At 42.1% G+C, this 26,036-nt stretch overlaps 1 protein-coding gene across 7 annotated transcripts; it reads left to right on the top strand.

Moving 5' to 3' along the window:
- The first annotated feature begins 1,122 nt into the window (after nucleotides 1-1,122).
- On the top strand, nucleotides 1,123-25,538 carry RHOBTB3 (Rho related BTB domain containing 3). Of its 7 annotated transcripts, none has more exons than XM_066988896.1 (12): nucleotides 1,123-1,389; nucleotides 2,076-2,268; nucleotides 5,583-5,775; nucleotides 8,038-8,186; nucleotides 9,732-9,843; nucleotides 10,657-11,022; nucleotides 13,398-13,531; nucleotides 14,625-14,736; nucleotides 15,938-16,111; nucleotides 17,305-17,471; nucleotides 18,794-18,890; nucleotides 21,714-25,538. In XM_066988896.1, coding segments are annotated over exons 1-12 (1,815 nt in total). In that variant the 5' UTR covers nucleotides 1,123-1,387; the 3' UTR covers nucleotides 21,830-25,538. The 7 variants fall into 7 exon arrangements, with proteins under 7 accessions (XP_066844997.1, XP_047902545.2, XP_066844998.1 ...); XM_066988897.1 differs by lacking the exon at nucleotides 1,123-1,389 and having other exon boundaries at nucleotides 1,933-2,268; nucleotides 15,938-16,006; nucleotides 16,082-16,111; XM_048046587.2 differs by lacking the exon at nucleotides 1,123-1,389 and having other exon boundaries at nucleotides 1,933-2,268; nucleotides 15,938-16,006; nucleotides 17,344-17,471.
- Nucleotides 25,539-26,036: the final 498 nt, after the last annotated feature.

Here is a 26,036-nt window from a genome sequence, read left to right as displayed (position 1 = left end):
AACACGCTCTCTCTTTTCTGCAATGTTGTTTTTGTGTGTCTGCAGCAGCAGCAAACGCCTGCTGGCTGAAGTGTTTGCTGATCATAGGATATTCAGCTTCCAGACTGCCACATAGGGAACAGTCAAGCAATCCTTTATAATCCTCTTCTTTCAGTCAAACAATCTTTTATTGCTTTCACTTGCCCACATAACTTGCAGAATGCATCTGAGGTGGAGATGTCAAGCAAATTCTCAGTTCATGGAGTTTGCTACCATGTAAAATTTAAGTCGTATTACTTTTCTTCTTTTCTTTCCTCTTTTCTTTTCCCTTTTATTTCCTTTTCTTTTTTTTCCTCTTTTCTTTCCTTTTTGTTTTCTTCCCCCTTTTCTTTTCTTTTCTCTTCTTTTCTCTTCTTTTCTTTTCTTTTCTCTTCTTTTCTCTTCTCTTCTTTTCTCTTCTCTTCTTTTCTCTTCTCTTCTTTTCTCTTCTCTTCTTTTCTCTTCTCTGCTTTTCTCTTCCTTTCCTTTCCTTTCCTTTCCTTTCCTTTCCTTTCCTTTCCTTTCCTTTCCTTTCCTTTCCTTTCCTTTCCTTTCCTTTCCTTTCCTTTCCTTTCCTTTCCTTTCCTTTCCTTTCCTTTCCTTTCCTTTCCTTTCCTTTCCTTTCCTTTCCTTTCCTTTCCTTTCCTTTCCTTTCCTTTCCTTTCCTTTCCTTTCCTTTCTTTGCTTTTTTTCCTTTCCCTTTCCCTTTCCTTCTTTTTTCTTTTCTTTTCCTTTTTCTTTTCTTTTTTCTTTCTCTCCCAAGTGGTTTGAGGAAGGAGTGAGAAGAACCAGAGAATGGTTTGGGCTGGAAGGGCCCTTAAAGCCCACCCAGTGCCACCCCCTGCCATGGGCAGGGACACCTGCCAGCAGCCCAGGCTGCCCCCAGCCCCATCCAGCCTGGCCTTGGGCACTGCCAGGGATGGGGCAGCCACAGCTCCTCTGGGCAGCCTGGGCCTGGGCCTCACCGCCCTCAGAGGGACAAATTTCTTCCCTATACCTCACCTAAACCTCCCCACCTTTAGTTTCCAGCCCTCACCCCTTGCCCTATCCCTACTCCCCCTGACACAGAGACCCTCCCCAGCCTTCATGCAGCCCCTTCAGGACAGGATGACGGGACGCTTTGGGTTGTCATCTTCCATTTTAGGTTAAAAAAACCTAAAAACCTGCACTAACGAGCTCAGTAACCACCGATCCCTACCGACCACCCCGCCCCCTCCCCACCCCCCGGGCCCCGCCACAGCCCCGGCCCCGCTCCCGCAGCCGCATGCGCGGGGCCCTCACCTCGCCCCCCCCCGCCGCGTGCTGGGCGTGACGTCAGCGTGCGGTGCCCGTGACGTAGTGCGGGAGGGAGGGAGGCAGAGCCGGGAGCATGTAGGGGGCCACGCGGGGCCGGGGGGGGGGGGGGGCCGGGGGGGTACCCGGGGAGATGCCGGGGGGGGGGGTCCGGGGGGTGCTGGGGGGTACCCGGGGAGATGCCGGGGGGGCGTCCGGGGGGGTCCGGGGGGGTCCGGGGGGGGGGGGTCGGGGGTGCCGGGGGGGTCTGGGGGGTGCCGGGGGGGGATCAGGGGGTGCAGGGGGGGTCGGGGGGGCCAGGAGGGGTACCGGGGGTTACCGGGGGGTACCCGGGGAGATGCCGGGGGGGGGTCCGGGGGTGCCGGGGGGGGATCAGGGGGTCCAGGGGGGTCGGGGGGGCCAGGAGAGATGCCGGGGGGGGGTCCCGGGGGGTCCCGGGGGGTAGCCGGGGAGATGCCGGGGGGGTCCGGGGGGGTCCGGGGGGGTGTCGGGTGTGCCGGGGGGGTGCCGGGGGGGTCCGGGGGGTACCCGGGGAGATGCCGGGGGGGGGTCCGGGGGGGGTCGGGGGTGCCGGGGAGATGCCGGGGGGGGGTCCGGGGGGGGTCGGGGGTGCCGGGGAGATGCCGAGGGGGTCCGGGGGGGGATCGGGGGTCCCGGGGGGGTGCCGGGGGGGTCCGGGGGTGTGCCGGGGGGGTTACCGGGGTGATGCCGGGGGTGATGCCTCGTGATGTCGGCGCGGGTGCGGACGCGCGGTGCCGTTGCAGGTCGGTGAGCATCGTGGCGCTGGGCACGGAGCGGGAGGCGTCGGCGTCGGGCAGCGCCGGGCAGGCGGGGCTGGTGCGGAGCTACCTGCGGGGCAGCGGCCTGGTGGCCGAGCTGGGCAGCCCCGCTCCCAGCCGGCTCCGGGCTCGCATCCTGGGCGGCGTGCCGCTGGAGGTCCACGAGTGTCCGCGATGGGTACGGCGCGGCGCGGGTCCCCTCGGTTCCCCCCCCCCACCCCGGGGTGTCGTCGGCCCGAAACGCGGGGGCATCCCCGCTGGGGAAAGGCTCTGCTCTGCCCCCGAGGGTCTCCCCGGGACGGCCGATGCCGTGCTGGGGTCTGCACGGCTCGTCCCGACCGACGACAGACGGCTGGTGCTGCGGCACGAGGGCTTATGGCAGAACACCGAAAAAAAAAAAAGCAATCTCAAAATATCGGGAAACAGTGCAGCGGCCCGCAGAGGGATTTTTTTTTTTTTTTTTTCTCTGTAAGACTGAAAAGGCTCTGAGAAATGGCAGGTTCTGTTACCTGTCCTCTGGCTAAACGCACTGCATGTAAAGTCCTTTTACTTCTGCTGTGATGAATTGTCACGTCCTAACGTGATTTCTCCTATCGGAAAGTAAATAATGAGGGTCCTGACACTCTACCGTGTTGCTGGAACTTTTGCTAACGGGTGGGATAACTTAATTAGGGGTACGAGCAGGTCGATGATTATGCAAGAAACGACACTGATACTTTAGACTACGGCATACTTACTAACACCTGATTGCCTTCAAAAAAAAAAAAGCTTTAACAGCTTTAACAAAATAAAACTCTGAGACAGTAATTAAGTAATTAAGGTCTGAACTTAATAATTTTATCCTGAGGGTGATTTTTGCAGCCCTGTAAGGGAAACTTTTTTTTTTTTTCTTTTTCAATCTGCAGGAATCCTACCAGTGCAGCAATACATGATCAGGAGCCTGTAATCTTAAATTTATCCAATTTAGCTATCATTCTGTTCTCTATTTCTCACCGCTTTTCCTTTTTTTTTTTTTGATGGGATGTCTGATTTATATTTATTTTTTAAATCTTTAAACATGCATTTCATCTGCATGTGTGCTTTGTTCAGTTCGTTGGAGCACAGCAATGAGTAGAAGCCGCTGAATGTAAATTAAAGCTGTAGGACTTCAAAGGGTGGTTCAAAGGACTGGAGCTTGGCAAGGGGGGTTGGAAGGCAGGCAGCGATAGCTGGAGAATGGTAGGAGGAGAAAAGTGTGCAGACCTAGATTAGAGATGCATTTTTCACGTTCTTATGTTGTTTTATGTCCATTTGACCTTGTAGAGAACAAGACTCTTCATTTCTGGACCCCTTATAACTTTTGGCCTTGAAAGACTATCTTGTTATTGTCTGTGGCAATATGTTTTTCGGCATTGGCCTTTTGTTGTTCCCATTCTCAGCTAAAGAGGCAGGGGGCCTATTACTGGGAATAATGAGGAACAATGGGCATTTTTTGTTCGGCAGAAGACATCTCGGAGAGTTGGACTGGACTCCTCAGAAGGTTTTTTGTCCAGAGTGAAGCTGGCTGCTTGCTAGGAGGGAGCAGGACAGGACTGTTGTTGGTAGGCTGCATTCTTGAGGTTTGTTAGGTCGTTGTGGTCCGTGCAGGACTATTCTTTGCTAGCCCAGGGAAATACCACGTTACAGCTCACAACAATGACTGGTGGTGCCTCAGGTGTGGTTGTCGCTAATGTATCATATTCCTCACGGGAAAGGGTTCGTACTTCGTGCAGGGTACTGAATCCTAGAGGCAGTGGCGTAGTGGGCTTTGCATTGTTTCATCTAAGCGTAACTTCCATTTCAGCTAGGGTTTGTACCATATCTAGATCGAACCCACACGATCGAAGCAAGCCAGCGCTGCACATAAGGCTTGGCAAGCGAGCACACTGGTTGCTGCAGGGTGGCAGGCTGCTCTTCGCCCCGTGCACGCCTCCCTTCAGCTGTCGTGATGTGCCAGCACCGTGGGGGCAAATTTACCTGGGTCCCATGGCGTGGGTGGGCGCTGCTGTGAGACAGATCATGGCACGGGGTGTGTTTGCTGTCTTAGTGCACGTGTCCTGGCCGGTGTCTTCTGTCTGCAGGAGGGGTCAGCAGCTCGGGTGGGTTTGGCTGAACCCTCAACGCCTTGCTGCATTCCCTAAGTCTCTCTGAACGGGTTGTGTCAGGGTTTTCCAGCAGCTCCCAACGTGCTTTTTGCCGTGATGGGCTGGAGAAATGTGAAAAGTCTGGTCTGCATGACGAACACCGCTGCGGTGGCATCCTTCTGTGCAGTGGCATCAGCGCTGCCCTGGGGTCCTGGTATTTGGTGGCTGGAGGTGGCCGCCAGACTCCTGAGCGAGTTTGAGCTGTTTTTGGGCAATGCTGCCCATACGAGAAGTATGGGAGCTAGTGACTTGAAAGGAGTAATTTGCAAGAGAAGTTTAAGGTTTGCTCTAGAAGAGGTTGCTTTGTCTGGCAAGCTATGGCTGTATCGGATTTGACAGTCCTGGGAAGCGAGTTGCCATTTTATTGGCTTGTGTGTACTTTGAGTCACGTTCTTTTGTCTCTTCTTTTATGTCCATTTCCTCCTCTCTTCCACGTCTTCTGCGTTTCATCATTGCTCGTTTCCATTTTTTTTTTTCTCAAGATCATATTTTCTGTTAGCTTTGCTTCATGCTGTATAGTACTGTTCTGAAAGGTTATACTATTTTAGATTTTTTAATTGATTTTTAGTTCTCTGGAAAATTTCCAGATTTCTGTCAAGAGTTTTCAATTGAGCAGATGTGCAAGAGCCGTTGCTATTTCTGAGCTAGTGTTTGGTAAAGCAGAAATTCTGAAATTGGAGATGCCATGCAAGTGACTATATGAGTAATAACTAATATTACATGTAGATGCAGCACAGTTGTGATTTAATTCAATACAAAATAATTTTAGAGTGTAAATCTTACTTTTACAGACCAGAGTAATGACAAATTGAATGAGAAATTGAAAAAGGAAGGTTAGTTATGTAACATAAGTCCTTGTACTGAAGACATCAGCACTTGTTTTTGCTCAGAAGCTTTTGAGAAGCAGATAAAAATTACACTCAAATGATGAAAACTGTATCTAAAGGTTCATAAGTACATAGTATTGTTCTGTGTAACCCTCTACCTAAAATATTATTATAATTAATGGTTTTATATGAACTGCTACAATTTTTTACCACTGAAGTTTCTTTTATTTCCTTAATAGAAACATTTGAAAGTTAAGTATTTTAAACAGCAATGTTTCTTCATGCAAATTATATCCCTAGATAAATACTATCTGAATAACTTGTTTTGCAAACAACAGAATTACAGAGCATCAGTTCTGGTCTTTGTTGCATGTCTTCAAATGAGATATTAGACTATCAGTTAAAAGCACTCCTGTAAGGTTTTGCATTAAATTATATTGAATAGTTCGTCTTTTCATTTATAGACAAGGGATTCTTGACTTTTTTTTTTTTTTCCTGTTTAGGATATATTTGACAGCGACTGGTACACTTCTCGCAGTCTTATTGGAGGAGCTGATATTATTGTGATTAAATACTCTGTCAACGACAAGACTTTGTTTCAAGAAATAAAAGACAGTTATGTCCCAATGATAAAAAAGGCGTTAAACCACTGTTCAATTCCAGTAATAATTTCTGCTATTGGTGCAAGAAAAAACTGTAAGTATCCGATCTTCTGAAGCAATAGTTAAAACGCCACTTGGAAGTTAGACATGTAGTAATTTCAGTAGAAGCTGATTGTTTTTCCAGGTTGCTAACAGAACAATTAACCTGTCAGAATGACAGTAATGTGCTCGTGTATTGTGGTTCTGTAGGCTGGCGTGTGGGCAAGAACCCTTATGGTTAATTAACCCCAACGACAAAAGGCATCCTATCCTGCTTTGACCTCTTCGACGACTCTTCTTGTGGAGTCATCAGAGGTGGAGATTAAATCTAGTGTTTAGGATTAAAGAGTCATAAATTTGAGTGTACGAGACGAGCTCTGTAGTTGTGAGCTCTCTCTAGCCCTATTGCAGGTACCACATATCCCCAGCATTAAAACTCAGCGCATCAGCCTGCAGCCACTGCTGAGGTGGTGGAAAAATCCTCTGCATCCTCTAGGGTGTCGTCAGAGGAGCAGAGACACAGCCCTTTGGTACCACACTGGCTGAGCAGGAGGCCCACAGCGAGGGCAGAGCACACTGACTGTACCCTGGATGTGTAGCTAGCAGGGAGGTGCTGCTGTTTCACACTTAAGGAAACCGCAGTCACACAGGTGTGGATTGACACCTCGGTGTCCCGCAGCCGACTGGGGCAGCGCTGGTGAGAAGATGTTTACAGTTTGGGTAGACATGGGTAGCTTTTGTCTGCTTATATCCTGAAGTAAAGTGAAAAAAATATAGCACAAATACTGACAGAATAACCGCACAAACTTCATTCTCTATTTCCAGATATTTTGCATTGTGCTTTTGCTGGTTTTCATACAGTCTGCTTAGTCACGGAGTCTGATTTTCTTAAGTGTTTTCTTTCCAAGACAATGAGTACCAAACTTGTGACTTGGTTTTACTGTATGAGTTTGACTAAAAGCAATGTTTCTGAGCATCTCTCCAGCTAAGAGTAAGGGATGTGATTTATGAACATATCTATAGTAATTTACTTTGTGAAATACATGTCATATTGCTTAATATTTATTTATATCTTCTGTGGACATAATGCTTAGTTTTGCCAGCATCTATTTATGTACCATTTTGCTCAGCGATTGAGGTGGGATTGTTAAAGAACTCTATAAGAGTTAAATCTTTCCCTTCTTTCCCTTTCCCTACTTTCCCTTTCCCTTCTTTCCCATTTTATTTTATTTTGCTTTGTTTTTTTTTTTATTTCCTTTAGTAAGTCACTAACAGCGATAAAATACTTTTAAGCTGTGATCTACAAAAAGGCAATAAGTCTGCCGTTCTAGAGGTAAGGTCCCGTTGAACTAATGCTGGGCTTCCCCGATTCTTTCCCTTCCCTGCGCTTGCTGTCGGAAGCACGGCACTGCCAGACTCCGCCGCTGGCGTTGTCCTTCCCCAGCCTCCCTCTGCCTGCCTCCCCTTGGGGGAGGCCAGGGGAGAGGCCAGGGCTCCCAGCCACAGCCTGGGGCGAGACCCGGCCACTGGGGCTCGCACTGAGCCCCTTTGTTTGGGGGAGGTATGCGCAGGCCCAGTGGCTTGCTCGTACTCATTACTAAGATTTTAATCCTTTGTAGTAGCAAGTGCCGCTGCCAACAGAAACAAAAACGGCGATGTTAACGCATGTTGCCCGTGGGCCAGAGCAGTGGAAACAAGCGTGCGGCGTATCTGGGAGCGTGTTTTTGCAGGCAGCTCTTGCTGGAGTTGAGCAAAGTTGAGCCCGGGTGGCTAACAGGTTTTCATCAGTTAAACAGCACAGTCTTCAAAAATAGCTGCTTTGGCATAAAGATTTATGTAAAACCTGAAAATAAATCGTACTCTACTGTTACGTGTGTGCTCATAGCAGCCAGGACTGTTGGTGGAAATTTTTACTTTCCTTGTCTGGAGTGCGCGGAGAGGCCGCAGTGCGACAGGCTGGAGGGTGGCAGCGACCCGTGGTGAGGCCTGCAGGCTGGCACAGCACGTGCCAGCCCCAAACCAGCGTCCTGAAAGTCCTGCTCAACTTTTCTGCCTTGAATTGAGTTCAAATAGAATCCAAGTGGTATTTAAAGTAATGCTAGTGTAGGATAAACTGAGTTTTGCATAGCAGATGGTGTTTTGAACGGACTGCAAGAAGTTGTTCGTGTCGCTGTGATTACAGATTGCTTACCAGAAAATTGCTGTGTTTGACTGTTTTTTATTTTCTGAGCAGAACATCCTCACAACTGTTTAGGGAGATGAGTAGTCCGGGTGGTTGGACCAAAATGCGTTACACGCACCCCTGTTTTCTCCGCAGTGCCCTGTACCTGCCCGCTATGCACCTCGGACCGGGGGAGCTGTGTTACCACCTCCGAGGGGCTCCAGCTTGCTAAGGAGTTCGGAGCTACTTACCTTGAGCTGCACACTCTTAACGACTTCTATATCCAGAAGTATTTCGGGGGTGTGGTAAGTGATGGGCCGCAGGGCTCCCAGCATGGCGCGGTGTGGGCCTGATGGGCCTAATGGGCCTGACTGGCCATCTGTAACTGCCTCCTGGAGACACGAGGGAGGCCGTGGTGCATGCTGCAGGGACTCCCCGTACCCTTCTGGTGCTTTTTTCCTGCTCTAGCTTGATAGACCCCAGCTGGACAAGGCACCTTTGACAACCCGATGTGTGGGTTTGAAAGAGGAGACCTGCTTGGAGCTGGTGGTTTGAGCGGGTGACCTCCGCAGGTCCCTTCCAGCTGTTATTCTGTCATGTCCTCATCTCTTTTTTAAGTTTTACTGTAATTGCTCAATCCCTCTGTTGCCGTGCTCATAAAATGAGGACAATAAGATTGCTAAAGTGGCTGATTTTTTAGCGTATTCTTGTGGTCTCTCAGCAAACAGTCATGGCACTGTCAGTAATCCTGAGCAGAACCTGGGGTCAGTTGCAGTAAAGTCAAACAAGGCAGAAGCTCAAAAGCTTGTTAAAAATATTTCACCTTTAATTAGCATTTTATTTTTCCTCTATCCTAAATGCAGGGAGGTCCACAGAACAGTTTCAAACCACAGTCTTTCAGACTTCTCCATAAAATTGTTTCACATTTGCATTTAATTTTCAACCTTATGAGACATTTTAAGCTCAGGGTTTTGTTGAACCTTTTATTTACTTCCCTGGTAGCATTTGGATTTGAAGAAAAAAATGTAGTTCCTTTAGCCCAGTAATTTCACATGGTGTGACAGTTGTCCCTGACGTATAAATGCAGTGTGCTTCCATGGGATTTGATAGCAACTTGAAATATCTGGCACAAGTTAGCCAGTTTTTATTGGATCCATTCATTCCCAACTAAAACCAAGGAATCCTCACAACATCTCATCCAAGCAGAATATTCTTCTAGTTTTCATAAAGCACTGTGCGTGCTACTGGAATGCATTGGGTGCTAAAAGTGTTTAACACATCCATTACCTAGAACCATACCACCATTTATGCCTCTTTGCTCTTTTTAAATGGATCATTTCACCTGAGGTACATTTTTATTGCAGTGATCACGCTTGCTGTCTCTTGTAGTAAAACACCGTGCTCACACAGGTTATATGTTAACATGGCTTTTCCTGAAGGCACTGTAGCATTGTGTGGATTGTAAGCTGAAGAGCTCGTATAGGGTTTGTTGTTTCTATCACTAGCACCTGATCATTAGACATTGAGTCTTATTCTTCTCTGTAATTGTGTAATTAGCATCTAGTAAAGATGATAAACTGAATATCTTTGTGCCTGTCATTTTTGAGAAGTTGAAACACAAGAGAAATAACCATCGCCATGTGAATAAATAGTCTTTTAAATTATGCTGATTTCAACCACCTTTGGTATCTTCTCCTGATAAGGAAGTGCCAGGACTCTGATAACCTGGGTGGCCCTTCCTAATGGCAGTAACTTCAGTCCTGCATGTCAGGTCCACTCATTGTCCTTAGTTTCATGGCTAGTTTGTTCTTAAATTAATAGGATTTGTTAAATTGCATTTCATATTTTAGCTGGAATATTTTATGATCCAAAGTTTGAATCAGAAGTCATCTGAAAAAATGAAGAAAAGAAAAAAGACCCAGAAGTGCCATCGAGTGCAACCTCCTCAGCTTGAACAGCCAGGTGCTCGCTGATGTATGGTCTCTGCTGTATTGTCTGCTATGTGTGTGGTGTTCTTTATGCAATTAATGCTTTGTCGTAATTATTCTGAACGGTGCTATCTGTCATCAGCTATGCTGGTTATGATGCTCTGGTTGCATTGTCTCTTAGTGGTAGTTTAATTAGTATAGGGAGAATTGTGTAGCAACATGTAACATAGCAATGGGCTTCTAATTTATTTCAGACACAAATAACAAGAGTCATTTTCTGGTGCGCTTGATGAAAAAAGGCCGGTGTACAAACTAATAAATGATTTATGTAAAAGATTAACATACAAATTATAAAAGGAAGTCATTACATAATGCTTTATTGTTCTACAATATCAACAGGTAATATTTCTATTTGCCTTAAATAAAACAAGGAAAAATACTTGAGTTCCTCCTGCATGCGATTTCCAAGCATCTGATGCACATATCCAGAGAAAGGATTATTGAAAAGATTTTGCTTCTAACTATGTAGCTGTCTTGTCTTGCATGTACTAGAAAATGCACTTGGATCCTGTAGCTTTGGGACTTACAGCCAAGATTTATTTCAGTCATAAGTGCCTTAAAAGGTTTTGTAAGTTGGTAGACATGCTTTGCTAAACAAGTTCTACTAAATATTTCCATTTTAGGAGTATTTCACTAGGCGTATGCGAACTGCATCAAATATTATCTTTTTTCTTTTTTTTTTTTCTTTCCAAAAATTGTCCTTGATTTGATCAGATTTCTGGGAAAATAAGTGTTCTACAGTTAATAACTGCTTCAATTTTACAGACCAGCTCCTTAACTTTTGCAGAAAAATTGCCGATCTTAAAAGGAGAGGCCTCGCATTACGACTCTGACATGCACAACTTGCTGTTCTGCTGCCAGTGCGCGGATGTGGCCTTTTACTCAGAAGACTTCAGCAAGGTGATGGAGGCTCACAAGGTCATCCTGTGCTCTGTGAGCCAGGTCTTCATGCTGCTCTTCAACGTGAAGAGCCCCGCGGACGTCCACGACTCCTCCATCGTGCGGACAGCACAGAGCCTCTTTGCGGTGGACACCGGGGCCAGGCTGCTGGTTCCTCGCGGCGCCGCGGAACCCAGCCCCCCAGCCAGGGTGATTGTTAAGGACTCCGTCTTCTGCTCCTGTCTGTTGGACATCCTGCACTTCATCTACTCAGGTACCTGGCTGCCTATTTCTGCCGCAGCACACGCCTTGCTTGGGAGCACATGCGCTAAAGCAAGGGCCGTCCTTAGGCTGCGTTTGGTGTGCACGTGCTGTGCCACATCGCTACACCTGCTTGGCTCCGAGGAGCAATGGCTGTGGGAGAGAAGCCCATATTTCCATTAAAAATTAAATTGTCTGTCACTCCAGATCTATTCAGCATGATATTTTACTTGTCTACAGCCATAAGCTAAGATCAGTGATGTTTCAAAGCTTTGCCAACAAAATATAGAACTCATGACAGCTGCAGGGTTCAGGCTTTGAAAGTACTTTAAATGTCTGCATGCTCCACACGTTAAAGAGAATGCAGTGTTACAGAAGTAAATCTTACATGCTCTTTCTCTTCTGGATATGGTGCTGTTCAAAAGAAAGTAGTGACGTCTGGTTTCGGTGCAGAGAACTTCTGTATATTGCATATGATTTGCTGCTAATGAAGTCGAGGCAGTGATCTCATCTAAACAAAATTACCCCTAGCTATCTATTAAAATGGAACTAATTTTTTTTATCTTTAAAAATATTGCTTAGGAATTGTCAGATGAAAGAGAATTCTTTTTTTTTGTTTTTTTTCTTTTTTTTTTCCCAGAGGTACCTGTTATCCTTTACAAAATATTCTGCAACCTGTCAGTACATAAGAATATAGATTTTTTTTATCTGTGGAAAGAGTTAGAAGGCTTTTTAGTGATGCATTCTGATGTTAATCGTAATAAAAAAGACCTAAATAAATATATTGTTAGAACTCTATGTATAAGGAAGCTTAGTCGACGTATGTAGATCCATACCTGCTTAACACATGGAAAGGATTTTTCCTCAGTGACTGAGACATGAGTACAGGCTTACAAAGATACAAGGGAGGCTCATTCAGCTTTCAACCTGGAAAATCTCCCCATTAGAGCTTTCAAACAGTGTTGAGCATGGAGAACAGATGCAGTTGTTTTTTGGTGTGAATAGATTCATTATTTTATTTATTGGTGGCATGAGTAGAGGATAATACTTGGAATTTCAACACATGAAAGATAAGTACAGTGTCTTTATCTGTTTGAGTTGTTAATTTACCATTAGCGTTTGCTGATGTCTGTGTATTTTTTTTATTTTTGTTTATGGGAACCAAAGGGGTGAGCAGCTTCGGACAGAGGTGGGTGAAACTCTGCTCAACGTCACAGCTCCCAACCTGAAGGGAATTGCCTTAAGTCTTTGCACAGTTTGGTACAACTGAGCAATGGCAGTGACTTCTGAAGACGTTTAAGGCATAAGCTAGAAGAGATCAGGCCATGAGACAGTGTCATCATTTCAGCCCATTAGCACCGTGGCATCATGCTCATAAGATTACAGGCACTTACTGTCCTTATGCAGGAGCTGTTAGAGCTGCAGATGCTCGATGCCCTTTCAGCTTCTGAGTGCGCTTTCCACCTTCGGTGAAGCAGAGTGCTGTGAGGGCAGTGCTGACCTGTTCTTTATCCTGAGCTTTTTTCTGTCTCTGGACCTTCCCTGCTGCAGGGCCCTGTGGGTCACAGAGGGAAGATACCCAAGAAGTGCCTCCTGTCTTTGAGACTTACCCCAGCATAGTGTTTGAGGATAAACTGTGTTTTTTTGTTTGTTTTGTTTTGTTTTGTTTTGTTTTCCAATCTGGCTACTGTCACCTGATTTGCATTTACAATTTGGCAATGATGTATAGTATTTCTTTACCATAAAGAAATTTTTGACAGTTGGGGCCAGACTCTGTGCCTAAGCCAACTATGAGCCTTCACAGGTCATCACAAGAAACGCTTTTTTTATCTCTGTCCAACAGTTTTAGTTTTTGAAAGAAAACTATGGAGAGACCTAAGAGCGTATTGTGGTTTTGAGTCTGAAAACAAGAAAGAAAGAAGTTCCACTGCAAACTTCACTCTGTTTTCAGTTACCAGTATTCAGAGTGTAACTGGGCATGGAGCTTTTCTGGTTCAGACACCTACAAAGCAATGCAAACAGTGACGCTGGTTGATCAGACGCTATAGAATCCTAATAAATAGCGAAGCATTCTATATTTTTTTCTGAATATGTATCTTCAATACATAATGGTTGAGCTGAGGGGAATCACAGAAAATCATTCTGAAAGCAAGAGTGCTGCCTAGCCCATGCTATCTGTGCCTGGTGGCATTGTTGTAAAAGCCATCTCCAGCTTACCATGAAAGCTTGATTGTAGCAGAATCACATCTTCCAATTTCTGAGCACATCTTGGCAAAAAATATAATTTTTGCAGGATGTGTTTGGTATTGATAACAAGTTTTCTCTGCCTGGTAAGTCCTGGGCCTTAACTATTTATTTATAAGCCAACTTTGCCTGGTTTTGTGACAGGTGCTTGCCAGTGGGAACGACTAGAAGAGGATATAAAAAAGAAGTTGAAGGATTCTGAAAAAACTGAACATGTGCTTGAGAAAGTTAAATGTATCCTGAAAACTCCAGGGAAGGTACACCTAAACCCTCTTGGGGTAACTGGTAGTATTAGTTACTTACATTCTTAGAAAATTCTTCTATAGACAAGATTTCATTGTCAGCTTTGTTCTGTATTTGTTTTAGCTTATGTTTTCTTTTGCTGTTTTGTCAGTAGGTTGTTCATATACGTTTACCTGTTTATCTCTGTGTTTAGAAAGACAGAGATGCTGACGTACTGTGCTGGATGAATGTAATCAGTAGAAAGCACATAAGCAGGTCTCCTAACAGGATTACTCATATTTACAGCTTCACACGTTGTCTAACAATATGATTATGTGTTCCTAATTCTCATGTAATAGAGGCTGCCCAGGAAAGCTTTGCTCTCCTGAAAATGTGCCAAAAGTTATGCTTCTGGAGGAGATTGGGAGAGTTGATTTCCCTTATAAATGATGTGATGTGGAAATCTGTCTATTGCTTAATGTATGTAATTCAGTAACTGACTTCCCAGTAAAGTGTTATCTATGTCACATTACTTGTGTCAATAAAAATTTACAGTATAAAATTAGTTTTAACAGCCATTTACACGTAGCGCTTATAGATTCCCTGATACTATAGCACTTGCATAAAACATTTCTGTGATGTGTAAATGGGAAATCATCTTGCACCATCTTGAGATAGCATAATATACAGATCAAAAAGTTACCTAGTGTTTTAAGCTTCTGAATTCTCAGTCGTAGCTTGCCAGTCACACGTGTCCACAGCTAAACTATTAGTAGGGTTGGATTTTAAAAGTCTGGAAAGCTTTTAATGTAATAAGCCTGAGCGGCTGGTTTTTTTTTTTTGTTTATTTGTTGGGGGGAGGGTTGTTTGTTTGTTTTCCTTTGGGGCTTTCATCATGCCTTCAGGCTACTTCTATTTCACATTACTTCAAAAGCATGAGGGCTAGAAATGAATTGGAACAGGGACTGGAAAGATATGGAGGTTTGTGGAATTGCAGATGCAGGGGTTGCCATTGGGTGGGATTAGCAGGAAAACAACGCTGAGAGCGACAGGCTGCTGCTTAGTCTGCCCCCATAAATCATGTCTTGTAGTCATTTATTCTGTGGCCAGCTATACTTGCCAGATTTTTATTAATAGTTTATTTTGCAGCTAAACAATTTGAGGGATGGCAGCTCTCACCAGATAAAACAGTTGTACAATACCTCTCTCAGGCTGTTCTTTAATACGCCTGTCCTGGCGGATGTCATCTTCACAATACAAGGTACAGCACCTCTGCTCCCCCATGTCTCCAGCAATTATCCTCCCTGAAAGGGGATGTGACTGTATTTTCCAGTGCATCTGCATGGAAGTCAGAACTAAGTAAATGTATACACTTTCCTGTCACGGTGGAAAGCAGTTTTTTGCTCAGCTTGTCTGTATGGATGCTTTAGGGCAGTGTCCATGCTCAGCCAGCTCTCCGTTTGTCTATGAACAATGTACTCGGATGCACAATATGCTGGAGTAGCATTCGTGACTTGTTCTGGAAATGAAATGCCTTCACCCTTAAAAAAAAAAAGATTTTTAAAAAAAAGTTGCATACTTTTGTGAGAATAAGAATGAGATTGTTTTTTAAATGCTAATGATTTTCTCAATTTGTCCACACCCACCCTTCATACAGAAATGGCCTTTTAGGGTTAGACAATTGTTTAATTATTTTAGCTTTAAGTCTCAGAGCCAAATATGAAACATTAATCCCTCAAAAATAAGCACGCGTGGACAAGCAGATTCTTTCTAGATGTTCTGTTTAATATGCCATAAAAACAAAAAAATCTTTGAAAACGAGAACAAAATCCTCATGTTGAGTTTAACGACACAAACAATTCAGCTCAGTATCCCATTCCCGAGAGAGGCCCTGTGGGAAGCTGGTGAGACCATACCACCGTGTATTACACAGAACAAAAGTTACCAGCAAATGAGTCAACCTGTATTTAAAAAAAAACACATACTTATCCACTAACAAAATGTGGACCTATTTTTAATGGTTGATGAATCTTCCACAATTTTTTTCCTAACTCATCGACCACAATAATTTTATTACAATTTAGTAATTACTAAGGGAAACGAGGGCTCTGGTCTTTTTCAGGCAAACAGATTTTTATTCTGAAACTAATCCTTGAATACTGAGAGTTGCTCTAAGTTTTCTAGCTTACAAACATGCTTTGGCACCATGGGAGCCCATTATGTTTGTGTAAAAACTCGTAGTGTGATTGAACCTCTTAATCAGTACGCAAATCTACAACTGCATGCTCATGCGTATCTGTTCAGTATTAATTATCTATTGGCTATTGTCAATTTTAAACACTCTAAAATTGCTTTTAATCGTGCTAAGTGACGTGTAAGCATTCCAAGATAATATAAGCTTTAATATTAAGATCTTACTGTGTATATAAATCCATCATCGATTTTTCTCTTGCGTCCTGCAGGTGCAACTGTACCAGCACACAGAGCAGTTCTGGTAGCTCGCTGTGAGGTAATGGCAGCTATGTTTAATGGTAATTATCTAGAAGCAAATAGTATTCTGGTTCCAGTGTATGGGGTTTCCAAAGACACTTTCCTCTCCTTTCTAGAATATCTCTATACCGACTCCTGCTGTCCAGGTAAGAATATTTAAAAATACACATATTTTTCCACACTGAGAATGAAGGGATAGGGAGCAATGTAGCAGCATTTATTTAGTCAGAAAATGCCAGTATTTTTGTCTACAATGTCTCAAGAAAGAAAAATTGTTAACATTTTGCACTAAAAAAAGAAATCCATCTTATTCAAGTAAAATCAATATGCAAATAGAGTGATTATCACTAATAAAATGCTGTAGTAGTTTTATGCTTATGTAGCAAGACTAAAAAAAGTAAAATTTTGTTTCTGGTCTACTACAGCATTTGCAATTATCTTTCTGAATCTAAGGAGTATTGCTTTGAATCTTACTTCAGGGTTTTATTTCAAAATTGTCATTTTGGTTGGCTTACATTTTGCTAAGCTAATGTAACTAAAATTAAACTGCAAGAATACCTTATGTATATACACTGATATCTTATTTGTGTATAAAGCCCTCCTAATGTACATGTACATTGGAGTGTTTGTCAAGAAAAAAAGAACTAAAGTATTCTTTGCTTATCTTTTGTCTTTTTTAATGAGAAAAAAAGCAGTCGCAAAAATGAAATGTGATTTATATACAGATAATCTTCCTTTTATAGAATGAATTATGGTGTTATACTTAATTTTGTTTTTTTTGTTCTTCCTAAATAATTCGACTTTGTTGTTATTTTTTTTTCACTTTTCTCTTGTCAATCCTTCTAACATTTCACTGTCCATTGGTTTAAATATTCAACCTCTATATCACATTAAAAAAAAAAAAAAGCTCCCTTCAAAAGCTCTCTTCTTTGGCCTTTTCATTGTGTTTACTCTTACAAGTATTACAGATGTTCTTTTTCAAAAGAGAAGTTAGAAAGCTAAATCCTGTTATTATTCATCATTCAATTTAAAGAGATCAGTAGTATTTGACTTAACATCTTCACGATATGGGATATTGATTACAGTTTATTACACTTGCCTTCTAAAAATTTACTAACTACTTTTTTCTTGGTAATTAAATAGTTTATCAGGAAAAAGAAAGTGATATAGCAAACAATAAAAATAATAGTAATAATAATAATAATAATAAATAAAAGGTATCAGCATCTTGATTTTGTGTTCAGCATTAAATGTTTGAAAGATCATTCTGTGAAAAGCAGCTTTGAGTGTCTTCTCAAAAAAGTATAGTACTTGTAACTGACATTCTGTTGTTTTTCAGCTAGTATTCTCCAAGCTATGTCCCTCTTGATCTGTGCAGAGATGTACCAAGTAATGAGACTCCAGCATATCTGTGAGCTTTACATTATCACACAGCTTCAGAGCATGCCTAGCAGAGAACTGGCGACCACAAGTCTGAGTATTGTTAGCTTGCTCAAAAAAGCTAAGGTATGAATTTTATAAATTAAATAAGAATATATATGGTCACCTTAGTTAGAGGGGATTTTTTTTTTAATCCTAACTTATGATTTTTAAGATCTTAATAATTTCACTTTCAAGGACAAGCGCTGATATAATCTGGTGCTTAAGGATTTTTAATGGCACAAGGGTGGCTCAAATAAGGTCTTCATCAACCTTTTACTGTAGAAAGTACAGTCATATCATATTTTGTGCAATTTTCTTCATCAATGACACACTGCAGTAATTCAGCTTTATTGTTATTCCTGCCAAAAAGGTGCGTTTAAGGCAACTGAAGATGCCATACCTCCTTTTTTAGTCAAAAAGAAAATTGTATTATATCTAACTGTCACAGAAAATCTCTGTGACAAAATCCAAAGAAGGATTTTATAGAGAAAGAAGAGAGAGCAAAATGCCATGATCATAAAAAGAGAATAAGGCAAATTACATTTATTATATATTGGGAGATACATAAAGAAGCAGACTGCTGATTTACAGTAATGAAACATTTTTTTCTTTAAAGGTGAACTCAATTCTGAAATGTTACGATTAGTAAAAGAAGCGACATAGCTGCCCTCCTCCTGTTTCTGAGTTGCCACAGGAGATAGGACACCAGTTTATATACTTACAGGCTTTCTCTCTTTGTGAATGCATGTAATGATGTACATCTTATTAATAATACATCTTCTCAACTGCATTTTTTAAAACGTGTTTTTTAAAAGTTATTCTCCTTTTGTGCCAATATTTCAGTAAATTAGTAGGGATTTCCATGGCATTTCCTTCACTGTCAGCACCTGAAATGTCTCACTGGATTTTCAGCTCTGCATGTTATGCTAGTGGGCTTTGCTGCTGTTTCAGAATCGACCCAGCTGCAACCAGGACGGATGGTGAACCTCTCTCACACACAGATTTGCTTCTGTCCCCCAGGGGGCTCCAGCCACAGGAGCTATGAGAGCACCCCACTCACTGAGGCACAGAGGAGGCAGAGGGTGCTCCTTTATGACTTTTTCTGAAGTTCTGCTAATATGCAGAAGCCAAAAGTTTCAAGATTCATGACCAAAAGACCCATGGATTAGGTCGTACAGCTTGAGGAGGGCAGTTTTATCATTCATTCAGGGGTCAACATCTGTTTAAGTATTTCTGCCAGTGACTCTTTTATCTCCTCCTGTAAAAAAATCATCTAATATGCTGCTGTGTGTGTGTGACAGTGGTAATCTGATATATTTTGGCATGGGAGTTGTGGTTGTTTTTCTCTTATACTTTTAGACCTGGTAGTATTAAGAGCGTTGCTTGTGTCTCCTTTCTTCTTGCAGTTTCACAATTCCGATTGCCTTTCAACTTGGCTTCTTCATTTTATCGCCACTAACTACCTCATCTTCAGTCAAAAGCCTGAATTTCAAGATCTTTCAGGTAGCCCTTACCAATTATTTTGAAAAAAAAGAAATGTTTTTCAGTTCTTTTTAGATTAGAAGTGTGATGTTGAAGAATGCTACTTCTGCATAGGAAGATTAGGACTTCTCTAGCTGTATAATCTAGAGCAATCCGAAGCCTGTGGGACCCTTTTGGTTCACCACCCTGGTGTGGAACAAGCACGAGGCACATGGAGGGCAGCACAGCCAGCACCCCGCACCCTTGTCTTTGATCCCTGTGCTGATGATTAGCACAGCTGGTCCCACGCAGAGCTGAACTGACGAGGGCAATTCGGTCATCACATCTCAGCCCTTGCACACGCTTACGCCTGTAAGTTTGTTTGGTTTGTAATGAGTCACTTCCAGTACCTGCTGTTTAAGGGTGAGGATTTTTGTCGGTGGAAAATAAGATCCCTGTCGTACTCCCCAGCAGATCTTTTGAAATCAAGTGACTAACTAACATCCTTTCAAGTAATTAAATCCAGGTTCTTCCAGGGAATTGAGATTTATTTTTCAACCCTGACTATGTTTGTTTCCTGACATGTAACTCCAGAAAGTTTTCTCTGTTGCCTACGGGACTTTTTGTCACTCAGGTGAAGGTGGTCTTGGCAGGTGCAGCTCTTAGGCCTGGTGATCATATTCAGGCTGTTTGTAGGGGGGTCAGTGTCTTCAGAAGGGAATTCTTAGTGCACTGAAGCTCTCTTTGGCCCCAAATTGTTTAAAAGTCTTATTTCCTCATTTGTATGGCTTGTATCTGTATGTGTGATGACAGACGACTTGTGATTGTTATGAACAAAGGGAGGAGGGCTGGGTCCTCCCTGCTTTGTTTGCACGTGGGCTTTGTCCTCCATCGGGCCATCTGCCCACCTTCAAAAGACCCATTTTGTGCAGCCAGAGTTGGATCATGTCTGGGAGCAGGACACCTGTGCTGGTGGGTGTCATCCACCTGGGGGTTCATCCTCAGCAGGCTTGGTTCGCTCTCCTTCCTGCTGGTTGGGGCGGCAGAGTGTGCATGTCTGAACCTCCCTCGCTGCGGGGCTTCAGCCTTCCTGAGCTTCTCCTCCTATCTGGAAGGGTGCTACCACCGCCCTCAGGACACTGTCTGAGACTCAGGCTTTCACAGGCAGCCCCTGAGGTTTCCTCGAGCACAGCAGGTCTCTTCACACTCACCGTAAATTATTTCTTAGTGCTGCACGAGCTCCGTCAAGAGGCTGAGCTCCGGATAGCTATGCTAAAGCTTTAACGTCTGATGCTGCTTCTCACTGTCAACGTCAGCAGGAGATATCTTATTTTACCTGTACGGATGCAGAATTTCTACGAAATTTGTTTATTAAGTGATGTTTTTCTGCTGTGGGAAGTTGTAAGTGTGCTTCTGCCTGCATCTGCAGTTACACAAGTGGATGTCAGTCTGCGTACGAACCTGCTGTGAGACTTGTGCAAGTGAAACTTAGGAGACTTCTGCTAACGGTCAGGACATGCTCTGACAGTGCCCGAGTAGCTCGGGGATAAGCTGTACGATATTACCACACCAAATGTTTGCTGTGCTATCACCTGCAGTGTCCTCTGTGCCCTCATCCCTCGTGAAGCACCTGGGGCCGATGCGGCTGTTGGCTTTTTGACGAGGTGTCTGAAATCTCAGCGGTGATGGACACCCAGTTTTGGGGCCAGCCCCTGGTGGAAAGCATTCATATTCACTCAAGGGAAAAGGGTGCCAGATTGGTATTCTTTGAGGTTTGGTAGCCTGCCCTTTGCTGTTCTCTTTCCTCCCAGTCTCTACCAGATGATTTGTTGAGGGATTGACACGCTCTGCTCCGTTGAACTTGCACTGGGCAAGGTGAGGGAAAGAAAGAAAAGTGCAAATGTAAATACAGGTGGATCGGGTGAAAATGTCTTGTTCTGACCTGCCAGGGCACAAGTGCTCCCACAGGTGCAGCTCTGGTGGGGAGCTCACTCCTCAGAAAGCAGCAGTTACTGGTAGTCGACCTGTATTGTTCAGAACATCACAATGTAGCATCACCTCCGGTTTCAAGAACAATTGACCACGGATTAGCTGATTTCTAGTTACTTTCCTACAGCTGAACCCTTGAAATCGTCAAAAGCAGCTCTGCATTTTGCCGAAGACAAACGAAAGGCGCTGCCCGTCGCCCATTATCAACATAACTTGCCTGGCCTTGCTGCTCTTCGGGTACCTGCTGTGCTTGGGTCTCTGTCCTGCCTGGCTGGGCAGCTGCTGCTGCAGGGCAATCCAGGAGCTATAGGCGTGGGCTTCAGGGGTGAAAAGGCATTGTTCTGCAAAGGCAAAGCAAATTCACCTAAGCAATGTGTCTAATATCTGTTACGTGATTTTATATAGTCAGTGACAGAAAACATGGCATAAAAGACAAAAATCTTGATAAATTCTTAGTTGCCCTCTTTACCTTGCTTTTTGTAATCTCAAAATAAACAATTGGCATAAGGATTGAAATACCCTCCCTTGCAATGTTACGGTATGGAAAAGCTCTTGCAGTTTAGTTTGTCTTCTAAGAATAAAGAGTATCCATCTTTAGGATGATCTCTCTGCTCTCTGAATGAGTGTTGTATCCATTTTATTAAGTAACATATTTACTGCTGACTTATTAACAATGGAACGTCATGTGCAAAGTTTTGTATCATGGGTCCTAGACTAAGATCTAGACAAAATGTATGCAGTCATTCATTCCAACTTTACTTTTTATATTGTATTTATATCCGTGATGTTTTTAAACCAGTTTTAAGAAACTTGGTGCAGCCTGTGCACTCATACCTGTACGTATATTACATTTAATTCATTTTTTGCTTTGTTTAGTGGAGGAGCGCAATTTTGTAGAGATGCACAGGTGGCCGTCCAACATGTACCTGAAGCAACTTGCCGAATACAGGAATTACATCCACTCTCAGAAATGTCATTGCGCAGTAATGTAAGGAGACTGGACACAGTCGAAGTGCAGCTCGACTGGGAAATCTCTGAGTGGGGATTACATGGAGCATAAAAATCATATTAACAGCAAAAAATAAACACTGATGTTCCCTAGAACATTGTATGCAATACTATAGTGCACTTACTAATGTTATTTGCTTTGATAATAAATGATTCTACTTTCTTCCTTAAAGCTGTAAGAACTGTATCATGAATAATTATTTCAAGCATAAGGATTTCACGTTCATGGGAATTAAACCAGGCCATGTCAAGACTGACATCTGCTCCCCCTTTTAAGTTCTTTATTGTTTATTTTTAGTGGTTTTCATGGTTATTTTCAGCTGTAAAGTTGTTGAAAACAAATCTTTTTTTCTAAATCTGTATACAATAAGAGTACAGTAGCAGAGTAAGGAAGCTGACAAGCCAACTCTTAAGTCCTTTAAATATCTGAAAACACAAAAATTTACTGCAGCATTTATTGGTTTGCAAAATAAAGGGTAAGCTTAATTCATATTTTAGTAAGCATTCATTTTCTACTTCAGATTTGTTTTTCTTTTCAGTGGAACTCTTATAGGCGGGGAGCCAGCAGTCATTCAAACGTTTTGTGGGAGAAAACTCACTGGCAGTAGTGACTTTTTATGGGAAAAGTGGGTCTCATTATCAGAAGTCCCCAGTGGTAGCTGATAGCGTCAATGTTTGAAATTGATGTCCTGATGGTGGAGGGAGGTGGCCTACAGCTAGGTACACTGGTCCTATGAGGAACATCATCTGTTGTAATGCAATGTTCGGCTTGACCCTCTCCAGTGGGGAGTCAGTTAAAATGGAATTATCACAGTATGTTCATAAGCTACTATGTATGATAGAAATCTGATTGTATTTTCTGAATGCATGGATTCTTTCTCAGATATAGGAAGTAAATCCCGAAAACTATGCATAGGATGACCCGTCAATAGCAGACAGTCTTTAAGAATATTCTTCAGGTCACAGGCCAAAATCATTCACTTCTCTTGCCATTAAGTTATATGTATGTATTAATACTAATGACAAAATTAACACAGCATTTATGTTGAGGGTACCTATCAGAGGATAGTTTCTCTAAGTGAAATCCTAGCAAGGAAGTAAACTCTTCACTATCAGTCTTCTTGTACTTTTATTTCAATTCTGGTTTGCCAGCTGCCTTTAATTTTGTTACGTGTTTTCTGAGCCCAGAAAGACCAAGAAAGGACACTGAAAAAAATATTTAGTGTTTCTCTAAATTTCACAGCAGATTATCTCAAAAGTACTTGGAAATTAACTAAACCTGTGAGATGAAGATGGAACTGCAAATTACTGGAGATGAATCTTTTTGCTTATATGGATTATTTTTATATTTCAATAAAATTTCATAAGTAAATTGTTTTTTTATATTCCTAGAATCATTTTTTTTTCTGGTGATATTTTGCTGAGGGTTTTTTTTTTTGTCCTATTCTGGGACAAAAAAATAAAATAAAAGAGAGAGAAATTATGACTCAGCTGGCTGCTGCAGGCTCAAAATTCTAAAGTTAGTTTTATATTAGATAAGAATGGTAAATCATTTTTATTTTTAACTTGTCAACTGGAGATCTTAATGTTCTTTAAAGATGAAATATAACAATCCACATGTTGCGTATAAGCAGTTAGAAATGCAGAACATTAAGTCACTTTTTCAAGATCACTAAATAAAACTGAAAATAGCAAAGAAAAATGATTAGAAAAGTAGTATGTATTGAATTGAAATTTAAAGAAGTTTTTTCCTCCCTAAAATGATGGTATCATTTTAGTAGAAAATAAAAATTCTAGGCATAAATTAATAGGTAAAACTTACATTTTCTTGGACAATAAAAGCCATGAGCAAAAATGAGCACACAGCTGAACCATAGCTTTCCTGGGTACCTGAGACATGCTTGGTCAAAAATGCGCTTCCGTCAGTTGCCACTGACAGAAGATACGTTTATATGCCTCACAAGGACTTCTTGTACAAAACTGAGACAAAAGTTGTGTGAATGTTTGTGTTGCATGCAGTCCTAAATTTTCAATGTCTTGAAAGCTTTCCCAGTTGTTTTTTTTTTTCCGTTAAAAGATAATATGTTGCCGATAACGTAAGTAGATAAGATATAACAAAATGCTATTTTAACTTTATGTAAATGTTTTATAGACATTTAAAATAGGCTTAATGGAAATAAGAACTTTGTATCCAACCAAGAGAAATATTTTGGTATTATGTGTTACAGTCAGTGGTAATTACACATTTTATACTGAGAAGCCAGGCAGTGTGAAAGTATTTATTATGTATTCATACATATACTGCATATTACTCTTCAGACATTAAAACAGTTTTTCATCTTATAGAGTATCCCCATAATGCCACCTGTATCAGGTGGAGATATGCTAACTTTGCACACATAGAGCATCTGATAAATTTAAATTCTTAGAAGAAGTGTAACTATAAATTCTTATTTTTATTCCGTATGATGATTTTCTGTAGAAATGTATTTGTCTTAAAGCTATTTTTAAACCTGATAGTTTAACGTTCTAAAATACAACTGAGAGTAGGTCATGATGCTTGGTTAGTTGCTGTTGGCAAATTTTTTTAGTATTTTGATACCTGTGGGAACATACAGATCATGGATAGTCAGGAATTAAGGCACTACTGAGTTTGATATTTGTGAATAACTTTGCATAACGTGTTAGGATCTTTGCTATAGTATAAAGTAAAAATTATGAAGAAGCTGAAAAGAATTATTCAAACTAGTGGCTTTGAAAAGAGTAAAATGTGGGAGGAGGAAAATTTATGTGCTAGAGTAGGAAATGTACTCTCTCAGATGTTTTACACAGAGTTATCTTGCTAGCAACATCCACTTCTCTTTAAAACAGACTTGCCACGTTCTGAAAAACGGTTTAATGTATTGTTGACAGATCCAGTTTTCAGTTCTCATAACCGCCCACAAGAACATTTTTGCTCTGTGAGAATTAGGATTTGCCTCTAAATAGAGTCCGGAGAACCAGTGGTGGCCTTGGTCTGATGGGGTTCAAACCTACATTTCTTACATAGCCCCCAGGGCAGCAGAGAGCCCCCAGTGCCCCTGGTGGGGAGACCCAAACGTCACGGTGCCAAGCCACGGGGCTTGCACAGGTCCCAGCATCTCCTGACTCTGAGAGCATCGGGCACCTTGGGCTCAAAGGAGGGGGCAGGTGGTGAATTTGGGTACTTAGGCAGGAGCTTAGCAGGTTTTAGAGGGTTTGGGATGACATTTTTGGACTGACATTTAAGTGGAAATTTGACTTCAGAGTCCCTCATTAGAGCTAAGTCTAAAAATCCACTTTTAGAAGACAATTTGTTGAGTAAGAGCTTGCACCGTATCATTCTCACTGTACTGGTACATGTGTAGGCTTCCTCCAAGCTAGCACGGAGCTCTACAGAGACTAACATGGAAAGTTTCTGCACTAACAGTTTTCCTTATTATAGTCCTTATTATAGTTAAGAATCTCTGCTATAGGTCTTGGTGCATTTGTTTTCAAAAAAACAAAAATAAAAAAATAATTTTAATAATTAGAAGGAAGAGAAGTTATTTTATCAGGCATGTACTGGAACTCACCATTTCCTATATTTTTTCTTTTAACATACTGTGATTAAATGTACATGTTATTAGATTTAATATTTAATTTTTTTGTTACAAAATAAAAAGATTTTCTCTAGTCGGCCTTGTGGTTATTTTCCCATTTGTATTAGAATATTTGAGCATTACAATGGAAGTATTTTTGTAGCTCATTAACTTATCATTTGTGTGCAATGTGATAAGTGAGGGAACAGATACGGAATTATTTGTACTGCAGTGTATCCCCAGACCTTAAATTAAGATGCGCTGCATTCGATGGCATTTTAACATTTTTTGCTTTCTTCACGTGGCTGCGAGATGAAAAAGTCTGAAAATTTTAGTGAATGGTCCTGTGTCAAACGAAGGGGATTTAGCTGCTTATTCATATCTGAAATTAGAATCGCATTGTCATTTGGGTTGTTAGCTGTCCTTTAACAAGCCCAGGCAGTCTTCATTGAATCACACAAAGGGTAGAAGAAATGTGTAAGGTACTTCAAATAGCTTTTCTTGTTAGTGATGCAGCAAAGAACAGCTAATCTGTGTCTTGTCAGCTCCCAGCAATGCTAATTATTCACAGATAATGAGGCAAGACGAAGCT

This window comes from Anser cygnoides, chromosome Z, assembly GCF_040182565.1.
Source record: "Anser cygnoides isolate HZ-2024a breed goose chromosome Z, Taihu_goose_T2T_genome, whole genome shotgun sequence".
Lineage (NCBI taxonomy): Eukaryota > Metazoa > Chordata > Aves > Anseriformes > Anatidae > Anser > Anser cygnoides.
Note: the sequence above shows the minus strand (reverse complement) of the source record. Positions and strands in the feature narration are given on the sequence as shown.

Excerpts from the sequence above, each read along its gene's own strand:
- RHOBTB3 (XM_048046582.2), top strand. The coding sequence starts at position 2,017 with ATGCCGGGGGTGATGCCTCGTGATGTCGGCGCGGGTGCGGACGCGCGG. Across the intron at positions 11,023-13,397 it reads CCTGCACTTCATCTACTCAG|GTGCTTGCCAGTGGGAACGA; the intron begins GTACCTGGCTGC and ends GTTTTGTGACAG. Across the intron at positions 17,472-18,793 it reads GCTTGCTCAAAAAAGCTAAG|TTTCACAATTCCGATTGCCT; the intron begins GTATGAATTTTA and ends TTCTTCTTGCAG.